This window comes from Panthera uncia, chromosome X (genome assembly GCF_023721935.1).
Source record: "Panthera uncia isolate 11264 chromosome X, Puncia_PCG_1.0, whole genome shotgun sequence".
In the NCBI taxonomy this organism is placed as follows: domain Eukaryota; kingdom Metazoa; phylum Chordata; class Mammalia; order Carnivora; family Felidae; genus Panthera; species Panthera uncia.
This window is the reverse complement of record NC_064817.1, coordinates 42,010,282-42,025,813: the sequence shown is the minus strand read 5'-3', so window position 1 is coordinate 42,025,813 and position 15,532 is coordinate 42,010,282. Positions and strand designations below refer to the sequence as shown.

The 15,532-nt window shown below is 43.9% G+C and overlaps 1 protein-coding gene and 1 pseudogene across 1 annotated transcript in view; one reads left to right on the top strand and one right to left on the bottom strand.

Annotated features, from left to right (window-relative positions):
• Positions 1-942: 942 nt before the first annotated feature.
• LOC125932440 (uncharacterized) lies at positions 943-1,042 on the bottom strand (annotated as a pseudogene).
• A 12,376-nt stretch (positions 1,043-13,418) lies between these two features.
• Positions 13,419-15,532, top strand: part of SHROOM4 (shroom family member 4) — a 48,331-nt gene continuing 46,217 nt past the window's right edge. The window contains exon 1 of the mRNA XM_049643855.1: positions 13,419-13,612. Coding sequence (XP_049499812.1) covers positions 13,557-13,612 — 56 coding nt within the window. The 5' untranslated portion in view covers positions 13,419-13,556. The remainder of the gene's footprint in view (positions 13,613-15,532) is intronic.

The window sequence follows — 15,532 nt, the reverse complement described above, 5'->3', positions numbered from 1 at the left end:
ATATTGTGGTAAAAAAAAACCTGTCAGATGGAGGTTTTTTTAATTAGTACAATAGACAGAGGAATCCACCACCAAAGAGCAAAGCATTTGTTGGGGAAGCATTTTGTTAGGTTGGTGGGCTCTAGGCTGATTTATCTGAGGGCAAAATACAGATGTTTGAAATAGTTAAGTATACGAGTATTACAATTATGCAAGTATTATGAGTATTGCATATTCCTAACTTAGGAATGTATCAGACAGTTGCATCAGATGATTGTCAGGGTAAATGATATGCCCATGTAGAATGGTGTCTTTTTTCTTTGAAAACTTTTTCTCATTCAGCTCTAATACATGTGTAGTGTAGAAAGCTTTGAAATTTTTTAAAGGTATAAAAAATAAGAATGACCCTTAATTCTGCCACATAGAGACAAACACCTGCTGGTAAGATATTGATGTATTGGCATTCAGCCCTATAATATGTGTAGGCTTGTATATGAATATATATGTACATCCATATATATTTTTTGAAATGGGCTGATACTATGTACAGGTTTGGATGCTTTTTCTTTCACTTGCCATTATATTGTGAGCCTTTTCCAGGATCATTAAGTAGTCTTGAGAAACATGGCTTTTAATGGCAGATTATTTTTCCTTCATGTAGATGTACAATACCTCCCTTAACTCTTCCTAAATGTTGGACAGTTAGGATATTCCTGTTTTTACCTTTATAAATAACTCTGCAGTAGATGACACTTCATGTACATAAATCAATGTGTGCATCTCTAATTGCTCTCTTAGGGTAGAATCTTAGGAGTGGAAAGACTGTATCAAAAGGTAGGAACATTTTTTAAAACAGATATAATTCACATACCATAAAATGCATTACCTTCAAGTGTGTAATTCAGTGGCTTTTAGTATATTCACAAGGTTGCACAACCATTAATACTGTCTAATTCCAGCGGAGAAAAAATGGAGTGCTTCATAAATTTGCATGTCAGCCTTTGCAGGAGCCATGCTAATCTCTGCATCATTCCAATTTTCATGTATGTTGGCTGAAGCAAGCACAATAGGAACATTTTGATGTCTCTTGATATGGCACATTTCTTTCTAGCAAATGTATACCCATATCCCTTCCCACCCAGGAATGTACAAGAATGCCCATTTCCCTGAACTTTTACTGACACTTAGTTTAAAAATATATATTACCAATATCATTGAAAATGACGGGGCGCCTGGGTGGCTCAGTCGGTTAGGCATCTGACTTAAGCTCAGACCATGATCTCACAGTTCCTCGGTTCAAGCCCCATGTTGGGCTCTGTGCTGATAGCTCAGAGCCTGGAGCCTCCTTTGCATTCTGTATTTCCCTCTCTCTCTGCCCCTCCCTGCTTGCACTCATGCATTCTCTCTATATATATCAAAAATAAATTTAAAAAACATTTAAAAAATTTAAAAAAAGAAAATGACATTTTTATTGTTTTGTCTCTTTGATTAGCATGTCTTCTTCTCCCACCTAAACTCTAGCTGTTCTACAGGGACCTGTCATCCATGGTCTTTCCTTTGCACACATTTACCATGGGCAGTCATAGCCAATGAAGCATGTCAGCTGCCTCCTCTCAGAATAATGACCACATGTCCATACCCTGCCCTAACCTCTTTCTAGCGCTGTGGCCCAGACATTGAGGTGCTTGCTGGGCGTGTCTATCTACATAATTTGATAGCGTGTGAAACAAATTCATGTCTAAAATCAAACATTTCTCTGGCTCCTGCCCCAACTTCCCTATCTAGGTTGGCACTACCACTTTTCTTCCACGTGCTTCATGATCATGCTAACCCCGTTCTCATATTTAATGAGTAGTCCAAACTTGTTGGTTCTGTGTCTCGTGTTCTCTTTCCATCTTTCCCTTCTGTCGTATCCCCACTGTCATGTTCTAGCTCTACCTTTTATTGTATCTATTGTGTAAGCCTCCTCACTTCATGCTTTCAGTATTTATCCACACAATTCAACCTACACATGACTACCAAAATAACCTTCCCAACATACTGCTTTTACCATGTTGCTCTCCTATTCTGTATCTTCCTAAGCTTCTCTCTTGCCTATTGGGTTATGTGAGGTAAATACACTGACACTTAAAGCCCACCGTTTTCTTGCATCATTTTAACTTTACTTCCTGTGTGCCTTATATAAACTGTGCTTCATTCAGCATATTCCTTCTTTTCCCACTCTTACTTATGCAAACCTGGCATGATGTCTCCAGTCTCCTCCAGTTTAAACCGAGACTGGGGCGCCTGGGTTTAAACTGGAGGAGACTGGAGACGTCATGCCAGGTTTATATATACAATGGAATACTACTTGGCAATGAGAAAGAATGAAATCCTGCCATTTGCAACAATGTGGATGGAACTGGAGGGTATTATGCTAAGTGAAATAAGTCAATCAGAGAAAGACAGATATCATATGTTTTCACTCATGTGGAACTTGAGAAACTTAACAGAAGACCATGGGGGAGGGAAGGGGAAAAAATAGTTTCAAACAGAGAGGGAGGCAAACCCAAAAGAGACTCTTAAATACAGAGAACAAACTGAGGGCTGACGCGGTGGTGGGGTATGGGAGAGGGGGAAATGGGCGATGGGCATTGAGGAGGGCACTTGTTGGGATGAGCACTGAGTGTTGTTATGTAAGTGATGAGTCACAGGAATTTATTCCTGAAACCAAAAGCACAATGTATACGCTGTAAGTTAGCTAACTTGACAATAAATTGTATTAAAAATAATAAATAAACTGAGTCTTCAAGATTTAGCCCAGAGGCACTGTGAAGTCTTCCTTAATTAACCTGTGCTTTCTCTTTTTTTAAACCCTCATTTTGTTAGCATTTCCTTCAATGACATAACTTTCCGGTTAGGGTTTAGTGGTTACTTAGGTATTTCTATTCATCCCCTCTCACATTGTAAATTCTTTAAGCACAGGGATTATATCATCTTCATTTTGGCATGTTCCGTAGTACCTCTCCAAGCACCTTAAATTGTGGATGGAAGCTCCATAAATGCTTGAATAAGAGAATGGTGAAGATTGCCAACTTTTTTTAAAAATATATATATATACTACTAATGAGTCAATTTCAGGAATGAACTCTGTGTTAAGAAGGTACAGATGCCAAATGACCCAAATATCATGGCTTCTTCTTTTTCCCTCACTCTCCACATTCAGTCCATCAACAAGTACTGTCAGCTCTACCTCTTCAAGATCTCTCGAATCAAACTTCTTTTCTCTACCCTACTGCTTCTTCCCTAGAACAAACCACTATTATCTCTTACCTATGAGAGCCTTTTTAACTGGTTGCTTGGATTCTACTCTCATCCTGCTTAAATTCATCAGCCAAGTGAGATATTTATAAAATGTAGATCATGCTAGTCCCCTGCTTAACAATGTCCAGCAGCTTCCCATTGCACTGAGAATTAAATGCATACCTCTTACTTTGGCCTTTGAAAACTCTACAATCTGGTCTTGGCATTTTCCCAACCTCATCTCCCACTGCTTTCCACCTGGCTCACTGTGGTCCAGCTCTGCTGAGCATTGACCCTTCCTCATTTTCATGTTTGCACAAAGCAGAGGGAGTGGGTACTGTTGGTTCTACCAGGGTCCTCACTATTGTTGGCTATTGTCGTAGGGCTCCATGTCCTTCGTAGTGGAGATGAGTTGAAGACTGGCCAGAAGTAATTCTAAGGGCTTTGAGACTTAACTTTAGGAAAAACCTTTGTGGGTTTCACCATCCTCTTGAAAAAGTGGCATCTCCAGTACTGAGTCTAAGCTGAAGAAGATATTTGGCTTAAAGGGAAAAGAAAGGAAATCTTGTATTATTCCCATATCTTCCTTCCCAAGGGATACTACAAATATTACTAATAGAAACCAGAGCTGGAGGACAAACATCCTCCACCTTCTTTATCACTCTGGGTGTTGGTTTAGGAAATTGGGCATCACACCAGAAACTGGCTCAACAGATGATTCTCTGTGAACCTATTGTCATTTTCCCTATATTCTCTCCTGAAGTCTCCCTCAGCCCTCTGGTGTTGCACTCTTAGCTTTTGTACATACAGGGAAGTGAGAAAAACTCTCTTTCATTATTCAGATTCTTGACTTGCTCACCTTGCTTCTAGAAGCTGTGAAATATGAACCGTCAACCTTCTTGCCTTTGGGATCGTTGACAAGAAACAGTCTATGATGGCTATGTCTTATTAGACTGTACATAGAACTAAAATATACTCTCTATCCCACTCTGAAAGAGAATTACAGGTACTGTGCTTCTAAAATACGAAGCATTTTTTAGCCCCTAATATTTGCAAAACTCTCTTGCATCAGTCATAGGTTGCCTCTTTCCAGCCTTCTTTAAAAAAATAGGTGTCCCCCTGTTTTAAAGATTTCAATGTGAAAATTGATACATGAAAACAGAAGGTCAAATATAAAGACCCTTATCAGATAAAGTTATCATTCTCTAATTGGAGAGCACAAAGGTACCCCTGACACATACAACAGCATTTGAGGGAGTCTTTATTTCCACTGCAACATTCCCTTTCTTATTCACTGCCCTTGGTTTCCTTTTAGCCAGGGATGGATCCCGAGATGGAGGGTGGAGAGGTGGATCCAGCATATTTACATGAAAGAGCTTGACCTGACTGTTCAGAGAGGTGAGGGAAGGTTGGAGGAGGTAGGGAATGTGGGGAGACAGAAGTATACCAAAGACCCTCTATGTAAAATACCCACATTTCAGATGGCCGAAACTATGACTTTCCCAGACAGACAAGAAAGCCACTGTTGTAAAAGTTGTCTTTAAAATTACACACACACACACACACACACACACACACACGTTCCCCCTTGGTTTGGTCTGTAATAAGAAAGGGCCCTGGATCACCAGGCCGCAAGGTCCCCCACTAGCAGTGGGGTGTGAGTGGACCTTCATAGCTCTGTATCCTTCCATGGTGATCAAGCAGCTTTTCCCCTATTTTGTCAGATAAACAAGCCATGCATTGTTCTGTCCACCGGTCTGTATGCAGGCTTCCCTTCCTGCAGAGCTGGCCAGAATAAGCTTGGACTCCTTCATGTGGGGCAAGTGGAATGTACTGTTCAGGGGGAGGCTGGAAAAACCACAGAAAGTAAACAAAGCTAATCAAGGACACTCTTTTGTGCTTCTTCTTATCTAAATACTTTCAAAAGAGGAAAGAGCCTGCAATAGGTTATATCCCAGACCTCGGATTAAGCACAATCCCAAGCAACACAGGCCATGTTTTCCTTCTTGCCCTGGGTTGGGGCAAAGCCATGGTTCTCTTTCTCTGTGTGCCTCTAAGTATTGCTTAATGGGTCTGCTGGGAGCCAGAATCAGAGATGGGTAATGCTGCCAGAAGGTACTGGGGCAAGAGCCCACTAAGGCACCCCATCCAGAATTTTTGCATCTCCCTCTCCTCATCTCTCACAAGTGTTTACCAGAGGACTCTTCTGGGAGCTAGCTTCTGGCTTATCTGCCACTTTCACCTTCATGTGCCCATCCTCATCTTGCATCCATGCCAAGTTCTTATTTTCTGAGTGCTTGGGAAAGAAGCAGTCATCTTTACCTTCCCCCAAGCATAGGAGGTTATATTTGATAATGTAATCTGGAACTCAGCATTGATAAGTGAGAGGATTCCCCTTTTACCCTCACCCCAACCCCCAGCCTCTTTTCCAAATCCCAAATTGGCCACACTGTTCGTGTTCCTATTTTATCTTCCTTTGCCCAAGAATTTTTCAAGTATATTCCACCTGTGCCCACCTGCTTATCATATCACCTCATTTGGTGATTCCGCATCTCCTCCGCCTGCCCCACCTATACCTCAGGAAGTCCCATGAACATGCTTGCTCCTCTACTCATAATTTTCTCAGCCTCACCTGGCTACAGAAAGGACCCAACTCCTATAAAACTCATTGTTCTTTATTTTTTTAGGATGTGGGGATCAGCAGATCTCATCAGGAAAGCACTGTTTTGCACTGGGTTGCTGAGTGAAAGGAGGAAGGTACTTGATAACCAGAAGATTAGGGAAGGCTGGGCACCCAGGCCTGAGGAATGACATGAGAAGAAACTGTTTATCCCCATGCTTTTTCAGACCAAGAATTATTCTTTAGTATACTGTTAATGGTACTGTATTCCCTAGTGTATTGTCAAAGGATGGTGATCACACCAGCAGCATCAGCATTACTGTAGAGCTTGTTAGAAAGTTAGATCTGGAGCCTGCTCTAGACCTGCTAAAACAGAATCTGCATTTTAGCAAGATCACAGGTGATTAATATGCCCATTGAAGTTTGAGAAGCTCTTCTCTAGAGTATAGGTTTGGCTTTTGAACATTATTTTCTTCTTTTAAATGTTTTAATTTTTATTTAATCCCAAGGTAGTTAACATACATCCTTATGTGAGCTTCAGATGTACAATGTAGTGATTCAACACTTCCATGTCTTCCGGTGCTCATCCCAACAAGTGCACTCCTTAATCCTCATCTCCTGTTTAAACCATCCCCCCACCCACCTCCCCTCTGGTAACCATCTGTTTTGAACCTTCTTTAAATTAGCCCTTTCTCATTAATCTTCATTTGGAATGAAGAAGTCATTTTTCATGCTATTAACAGTACTTTGCCCATTATTATTTTGTGTAGAAGATAATATTAACAGAAGGTACCATTTGTTGAATGCCTGCAGATGAGAAAATGAAGGCTCTGTGACATACCCAAGACCAAACAAGTAGTGAATGGTAAAGCTGAGACTCTAAGCCATATTATACACCCATAAAATCCCCAGACTTTGCCCATACAGTACTAACTACCAAAGGAGGGCCTATGGGCTTACTTGGATGGCACCTGTCTTTTAGGGAGTAGACAAAAAGTCAACCCAGACTTCACTAGGTGGTACAGAGGAAAGAGAAGGGAAGGGGCCTCCAGGCATGATTTCCCCAGAGATAAATGGCCTGAGCATACTTCTTGTCCTGAGGGAGCTCACATAAGCCTTCTTGGGCCAGAAATTGCTGGAATTAGGACCAGACGCCAAGGGAACCTGGAGTGGGGATCAGGAGTATTACAAAAGGAAACCCCCAACCCTAAACCCCTGAGAGAAATTAAACCCTGATGCCTGATTTTGGGCTTGGGATATACAGCAAAATCATGTGGGGCCACTCTGGTTTCTGGCTATCACATAGGTCAGCGAGGACATCATTTGAAGCCCCAGCCTGGGGCCTAGGACTATTACATCATAACATGCTATAGCTGGAAGGGTTGTTTGTGACAATGGAGTCCAATGTTTTATTTTGCAGAGAGGAAACAGAAGCTCAGAGAATGGGAGTAAGTTGTCAGAGTTCAGAGAGAATTCATGGCAGGGCCAGGGATGCTGACTCCAAGCATCACTATCTCAGTTGCAAAATGAAGTTTTCTTTGGATCTTTCCAGGTGCCCATAGGAAGTGCAGACCCTGTAAATATGACTGAGACTGGTTTGTAAGTCTGTACAGCTCAGCAGGACATTCACCTTGGAAAATCTCTAGGTCACTATCCCCCAGCCATGTAAAATAAGCTGTAGTACTTACTACTTGCTCTTCAGGACCTGGAGTCTGCTAGGCTTGGCTGCTCTGGGCTTTCCTTTTCTGGGGCCCAGAGGACCCACGGAGATGGCTGGGTGGGGTCAGCTCAGTTCAGGAAGCACAGGAATTCTTTTAAGTGTATGTGTCTGGGGTATTTTTCTCTCTTACTTACGTGTATTTTTAAAAATTCTTTTTAGACACTCGCTTTATCTTTCCCAAACATCATTTCCTTGCTCCTTTCCTGAGTTCTAGCAGTGGCTGGGGGCCCAGCTTCCTTATTGGCCCCTGAGCTGTGGAAGGGGGTGGGCCAGGGCTCAGAAGAGGCTGGAGTAGGGAACAGGGGGATTGTTTATGCTTCTGGAACTGCCTTTCATCCTTCCCTTTGCCACCAGGGTACTGGCTGGTTTCTGGAGCAGCGTCTTCACTCCTGTCCTGCTCTTGACACTGGCTTTCCTTCCTCTGGCTGTGGTTGCATCTGAGTCCAACGGTTGATGGCCATACCCTGCCTTCAATGCGACTCCTCTCTGTTCTTGGAACTGGGACCTGACTGTGCCTGAGCCCTTTGCATCACACTCAGCAGCTTGGGCTGAATGTCCCTCATCTCAGGAGGTCTTAACAGGAAGGCAGATGGGTCTCACCTAAGGGAAGATCCAGCCTGCAGAAAGAAGCCCTAGGAGCTGGCTGGAGGGGTTGTTGAGCACCTGAGCTGGCTGGATACCCAGTTTTTCTCCTAAGCCATCTCCCCACCAGGAGCAACTTCCATGGTAGGTGCTGCTGGTAGCCATGGCTGCTGCCTCTCTTCCCCCTTCTGCTTTCTTTCTTCAGTATCCCTTTATTTTTGCTTTCTAAGAAAGGAACTTTGGAGTAATGAATGGTATGGTATGTGTTAATGACAGTACCTGAGCCAGTCTTAGGAGAAAGGGCAGGCACTGATGCCATTCCTTCCATGGCTAGACCTGGAGCTGCATGTTTGGTGGTTGGCATTTTCTCAACTCTCCACTTCTTTCTCTTCATCACTCTTCCCCACTGCCCGAAGAGGGTATGGTTTAAACTCAAGGACCACCAAGACTTTCCCTTTATGACTGCTTCTTGTAGAAACAGCTAGGAGAAGCCTCAGATATACAAGCTTGTTGAGTCAAGTCCCTCTTTGGGGAGGAGGAGTCCTGTGGTATCCTAGAAAGGGCTGGAGGTTCTGAGCCTCATCCTCATTATGTGTGCTCTTGGCAAAGCAATTTATCTGCGTCTCTGTTTCCTCATCTGTAAACTGAGGATAATAATAGCTCTTACTGATAAGGTTGGAGTGAGGACTGAATCAACTAATATATACAAAGTGCTTAGTGCCCGGCACATCTAAGTGGTCAATTAATGGTCCCTGTTCTGTTTTTGCAAAGTTAATGGCATGTCAGGTACTACACTGAGTGGTTTCACACACAGAGTTGCATTTAATCCAGGCCATAATTCGTGAGTAAGGGGTTCTCTTCATAGTTTTACAGACAAAGAACCTACAACTCAGAGAAGTGACTTGTCCAAGGTAACACAGCTAGGAGTGGAATGTCAGTGTAGACTGTCTCCAAGTCTAGGGATGTTTAGTAATAATACTAGACTGAGTATTAGAACCTATTGATAGTTTCCTCTCCTTTTCCAAACTAGGGCTAGAAGTCTCCAGCTCTGGCTACAGTTCCTCTGCTAGGATTTTCCTTCCCATAACTTGTGGTTTTCTCTCAGTGGTCCCAAATCCCTATTGCCTTGATTCTGTCTCTTTGGGATTGTTTCCAACTCCTGGAGAGACCCTAGAGAGTAGATGCCTTTGTTAGCTACATTTCAAATTGTGGCTGAGGAGTGGTGTAGCCAAACCTTGATAGCAGATAGACAAATCTGGTGGGAGTACTTTTGAACAATCCAGAAGGACAAGTCTGAACTGATAACCTTTATTATAGTATGTGCTATTTATTGACCACTTGTTATGTATCAGGCTGTGTCTCAGATGCTTTGAAAATATTATCCCTAATCCTCACCATAACCTAGCCAGGTAAGGATTATTGTTCCCTTTTTCAGATAAGAAAACCAAAGCTCAGATGGGTTAAGTGCCTTGCATACAGTCACACATCCAAATTGGTAGAGTTAGGATATGAACCGAGATCCATCTCATTCATGTTAGTTTCCTTCCTTACTGGCCTGATACAGTTGGTGAGATGAGACTGTCATACATGAAATGATGACGTGCAATATAAAACATAATATTATTATAAGATAAATTGTGAGGATTAGATTACTAAGGGCAAGCACCCTGGAGGACATGGTACTTGAGCAGCACCTTAAAGAATAGGTGGGATGCAGATTGACAAAATTAGAGGGGGATTCCAGGTGAAGAGAATAGTCAGAGTAATAACTAAGATAGGCTGAGGGCTTACCAGACCTTGTTCTAAGCAGTCAACATACATTGTCTCATGTGATCTTTACAACCCCACGAATTAGGTATTTTATCCCCATTTTAGAGCTCTGAGAAGTGAAGTCACCTGTGCAAAATAACAGGCTCATAAGTGGGAGAGCTGGGATTCAAACCAAGGTGGTCCATCTACAGAGCCTGTGCTAGATTCTATTGGAGAACCAATGGCAAAGGTGCAAAGTTGTTTACAGGACATGACTGGATCACAGATATGGGAGATTGGGCCAGGTGGGTAAAGATAGCTCATAGACAGCTTTGAGCATCTCACCCGGTTTATATTTGATGCAGGACAGGGGAAGAAACAGGGAGTCAGGGAAGATTCTTGAATAGGTGAGTGCCACAATTCAATTGGTGTTTGACGTGATATGACCCAAAAGCAATGACTGGAGATGGAACAATGAGAGACTGGCTGGCAGACTGACACAGTATTTTGGACATTATGGTGTTAAGGGCCTGGACTAGAACAGAAGGTGTTGGTGGTGGGTTCTGTGGAGAAGTGTAATTATGTAGAATAGAATCAATGAAAATGGAGAGAAAGAGAGAGAGAGAGAGAGAGAGAGAGAGAGAGGCAAAGCCAGAAAGATATAAAAGAAGACCCAGTAGAACTCAATGAAAGATTAGATGGCTGGGGGAAGGTGGTATCAAGGCTGACCACTCACATTTTAAACCTTGGACTCTTCAGAAATCCTGGATGTGGAAAAAGGGCCCAAAATAAGAGAGGTGCCTTGTTCTCCACTGTATCTCAGCGCCTGGAAGCATAGTACCTAGTAGAAACACATGACTCTTAGTATGTAGCAATACACAGTACTTCTGTCAGCTGCTTTTTTTTTTTTTTTTAATTTTTTTTTTCAACGTTTTTTATTTTTATTTTTGGGACAGAGAGAGACAGAGCATGAACGGGGGAGGGGCAGAGAGAGAGGGAGACACAGAATCGGAAACAGGCTCCAGGCTCCGAGCCATCAGCCCAGAGCCTGACGCGGGGCTCGAACTCACGGACCGCGAGATCGTGACCTGGCTGAAGTCGGACGCTTAACCGACTGCGCCACCCAGGCGCCCCTGTCAGCTGCTTTATCTACAGTTGTTATTGGATGACTACCAGGTAATATTAGCTGGAAAGATTTCTACCAACATGGCTTTGTGTGTGAAACTCTGGAACAGGCACCCCACCTCCTCCTGCTCTAAGGTCTTCTTGTACCTCTAGATTCCCTGCTGGGCATTCTGAAACCCATAATGGAACACTATAGTTAAAAGTGGGGGCCTCACTTGGCTTCCCTCCCCATAAATCTAGCCAGCGCTACTGACCTGTGGCTCCGGTTCCTGACCTTTGACAAGCAGCTTCCCTTGCCCTTCCTCTTACACCTCCTTGTCCATGTCTGGCCTGTTACCACTCAACCCTTGTTTTCCCTAGCAAGGCTGTTCTCCTCAGGACTGCCTTTTTAGGCCTTGGGCCTCTAGAACCTTGTACTGCTGGGATTTTCTGTGTTTCCACTAGGGTGAGGGGCATTCCCAGCCAGGATGGAATCCAGCTCAAGTCTATCCACTACTGCTCCTAGGAGGTAGAGAGCTGATTTATCTCACTAGATTACAAGCTTGTTCAAAACAGGGGCCATTATCTTAGTCAACTCTGCACTGTTAGTGTCTAGCATGGAGCCTGCCACAGTAAATGACTGAATAAATTAAAGGGGCTATCATCTCTCTCTCTCTCTCTCTCTCTCTCTCTCTCTGTCTCTCTCTCTGTCTCTCATCTACTAATTTATCCTCCTCTTACTCTGTCATTCATCCCTTTCTCTATCACCCATTTCTCTCTACTATGTATTCCTCTATAATCTCTCAGTTTTCTCCCATTGTGTCATTTGTTTCCTCTCTCACTCTTTGTTTTTAATTTTTTTAATGTTTATGTGTTTTTGAGAGAGAGAGAGAGAGAGAGAGAATGAGTGGGGGAGGGGCAGAGAGAGAGGGAGACACAGAATCTGAAGCAGGCTCCAGGCTCCAAACTGTCAGCACAGCGCCCGATGCAGGGCTCAAACTCATGAACTGTGAGATCATGACCTGAGCTGAAGTAGGACAATTAACTGACTGAGCCACCCAGGTTCCCTCCCTCTCTCACCCTTATCTTTTCTTTCTTTCTTTTCTTTTCTTTCTTTCTTTTCTTTTCTTTCTTTCTTTCTTTCTTTCTTTCTTTTCTTTCTTTCTTTCTCTTTCATTCTTTTTCTCTGTTTCCTCCCCCCCTCCCATCTCATCAACCTTCTCCTTATCTTCCGGTGAATTACCCAGGTCCCACGTGTGCTCTTCCCCATGTCATTCTTCTCCACTTGTAAGGGTGGCATCTATTCACGGGGACTATACCAGAGGACAGGAATGGGTCTTGCCTATGCCAGTCAGTGCAAGAGTATGGCTGAAGCCTCCAGCACCAGACACCTTGTGGTTGCCTCCAGGGCATTGGCCTCAGACCTGTATGCCTCTATGTACCCCCGCCATGCAGAGCAGACAGTCTCTCTGTCAGCCCAGCACTGCCATCACTCACCACTTCGTGCTGTTTTCCCTGGCAGGAGTTGGGGCTCCTTGTCCCCCTCTGCCTACAAACTCAGGCATCTCACCTCTGTGCCCATCTTATCCTTCACTCCCTCAGTGCCTTCACCATACTTTATTCGAATTAGCTCTTTCTCCCACTAATCTGTAAGCAAAGACTATGTTTGATTCATCTCTGTATCCCCAGAGCTATACACAGACGGTACATTGTGAAGAAGTAAACATATAACAAATGCTTATCACAGGAACAAGTGAAAATTGGAGGATTTGCATCCTGGTGTTGACTTCTTTGAACTTCTCAATCACTGGCCTATTTTTTTCTTTAAAAAATTTTTTAATGTTTATTTATTTTTGAGAGAGACAGAGTGTGAGCGGGGGAGGGGAAGAGAGAGAGAGAGGCACAGAATCTGAAGGAGGATACAGGCTCCCAGCTGTCAGCACAGAACCCGATGTGGGGCTCAAACTTGCTGATCACAAGATCATGACCTGAGCCAAAGATGGACACTTAACCAACTGAGCCACCTAGGCACCCCTTGCCTATTCTTTTCTTAGAGAAAAATGGGAAGTTTGTCCAGATTGATTTTTTTCCTCAAAGACAACTTAGGGTAGGCTCACTGTTGATTGGGCAGCAGTACTCATTTATTCCACAAATACTTACTGAGCATCTACTATGGGTCTGGCACTGCTGTGTGTGCCTGGGATACATCCATGAGCAAGATAGCCTTGTGAAACTGACATTCTGTATATCCATGCCTCATCCTCAGCACGAAGGAGATTTGAGTGCTGGGAGCCAAAGAGGGCCACTAAGATTCCCATACCAGCTCCTTGCAAGATGTTTTACTTCATTTAAGGGAAAGAGGGGGTGGGGGTGGAAGCTGCATGGGAAGTGATTTCAGCTCTGTTTCCCTAAGCTGACTTCCTGTCCCTTTCTTGATGTAGGAGAAACGCCCCTGTCAGTAGGCCACACTCATGGCATGTGGCCAAGCTGCTGGAGGGATGCCCTGAAGTGGCTACCACCATGCATTTCCCTTCTGAAACCTTCAGCTTGTCCTGGCATTCCGGCTGCAGCACAAGGTGAGTCTAGAATCCTCCCCTTCAAGATGAACTGGAGGGTAGACCATCTGGCCACTCCTACCCTTCTGCTCTAGTCCCAGATGCATGCTATAGAGCCCAGAGTGCTATAATGGAAAATGGAGTGGGAATCCATAGTACCTGGGTTCTAGTCCTAGGCTACTTACTGCTAATTCTCTGACTTTGGGACAGTCCTTTCCTTCTAGAAAATATTTCCCTGAAATACTGCACTTGGCTTGCAAGACACCACACTCTCCTACTTTTCATCCTATTTCAGTGGCTGCTCATTTTCAGTCTTTTCTCCTAGTTCCTCCTAATTCCCCCGGGTCTCAATTCAGGAGGGCACTGGGGCTCAGTTCTGGTTCTCTTCTCTAGCTACAATGACTCACTGGTGATCTCATCCAGAGTTCATCAGCTCTGTCACAGGGCCAAAGCCCTCAGAATGGGCACCTCTCTGAAGAACAGGGTCTATTTGCCATGAGGATCTCTCAATTCAGGGGGCCTAGTATTGTCTGTTGTGAAAACAGCTGCCCAGAAGGGGAAGAGAACTTTTTCTGCAAACTCAGAGCCCAAAGGGCTGCTTGCCTCAGCTATCTTTTCCATTCCACAACAAGAACTTCCCTCTAAGAAGGAATTTCTGGTGATGAGGCTCAGGGAAGCTAAGGGTTGAGTTTGCCCCCAGTCAATGACTTTATTTAGCACCAAAAGACAGGAGCTCTGGGCAGAGGCAGTTCTGTTCTGGAAGAATACACTGAAACACATTCTTAGCTTGGCTTCTGTTTGAGTGGGGGTGTGGTTGTCTGCAGCAGGAAGGGTGGTAGGGTGGGTGGCAGGTTGCCTTACTAACAAGGAATTGATGGATTCTTAGTCCAGAAGTCACGTGAGCAGAGTGGCTAAGTGGCAAGGCAGGAAGCAAGTATGAAGGGAGGCTGATCTGGGGATCTTGGGAGCCCTTGCCACCTCTCAGTTCTGGGTCTCTGAACTATGGCCTTTCTGAGAACAGTCTGTGACCTCAGGGGTTCTAGGCATAGGGAGTTACTGACATGACTTGGCTCACTTTGGCTTTGTTTGTGGGAAGTGGTACTTAAAATTCAAGATTGTGTCTTATCCCAGTTCCTTCCTTGGTCTCCCTGGTTTGGCTTTGCTATGGGGGATGAGGGAGTGATGGGTATGCAGGGCCAACCATAATATCAACACTAGTGATACAGAGGGTGCTGATAACAATATCAATTAAAACAAAAAGTAAGAGAGCAGCAGCTAGCTGTGTATTGAACCTTTGCTAGGGCCTGGGCTGCGACAAGAGCTTTACATTTATTAACTGATGCCACCCATAAAGCAACCTGATATTATATTATTATTATTATTAATACAGATATTATTATTATTCCAGTTTAACAAATAGTATAGCAGAAAAGCTAAGACATTGGACTCACAGAGGCTTGGGTTCAAATTCCAGCTTTGCTTCTTTAGCAGCTATGTGAGTTTGTCAATTTACATTGCTAAGCTTGTTTTCTCAGTTATTGGTGGGGGGATAATAATCTGTCCCCTTCAGTCTGAAATGAGACATTGTAAAGTGCCTGGCACATTGTAGGTCCTTGGTAAATGGTCAGGATCACTACTACCAAGAAGAGAACCAGACGCTGCCTAAGTTCCAGCCCTGTCTGGGTCACAAGCTACAGCTGGGTGATCTTGAGAAAATCACCTCCACAAAATCACTTCCTTTTGCAGGGCTCGCTTTACTCCAGCAATTCTCAAAAGTGTGGTCCCTGGACCAACAAAGAGTACCAACATCACCTGGGGACTTGTCAAAGGCAAAAATTCTCAGGATTCACCCAGACTTAACACTCTGGGGATGGGGCCCAAAAACCTGTGTTGTTTGGACAAGTCCTCCCTGTGCTTCTGATGCACATTCAAATTTGACAG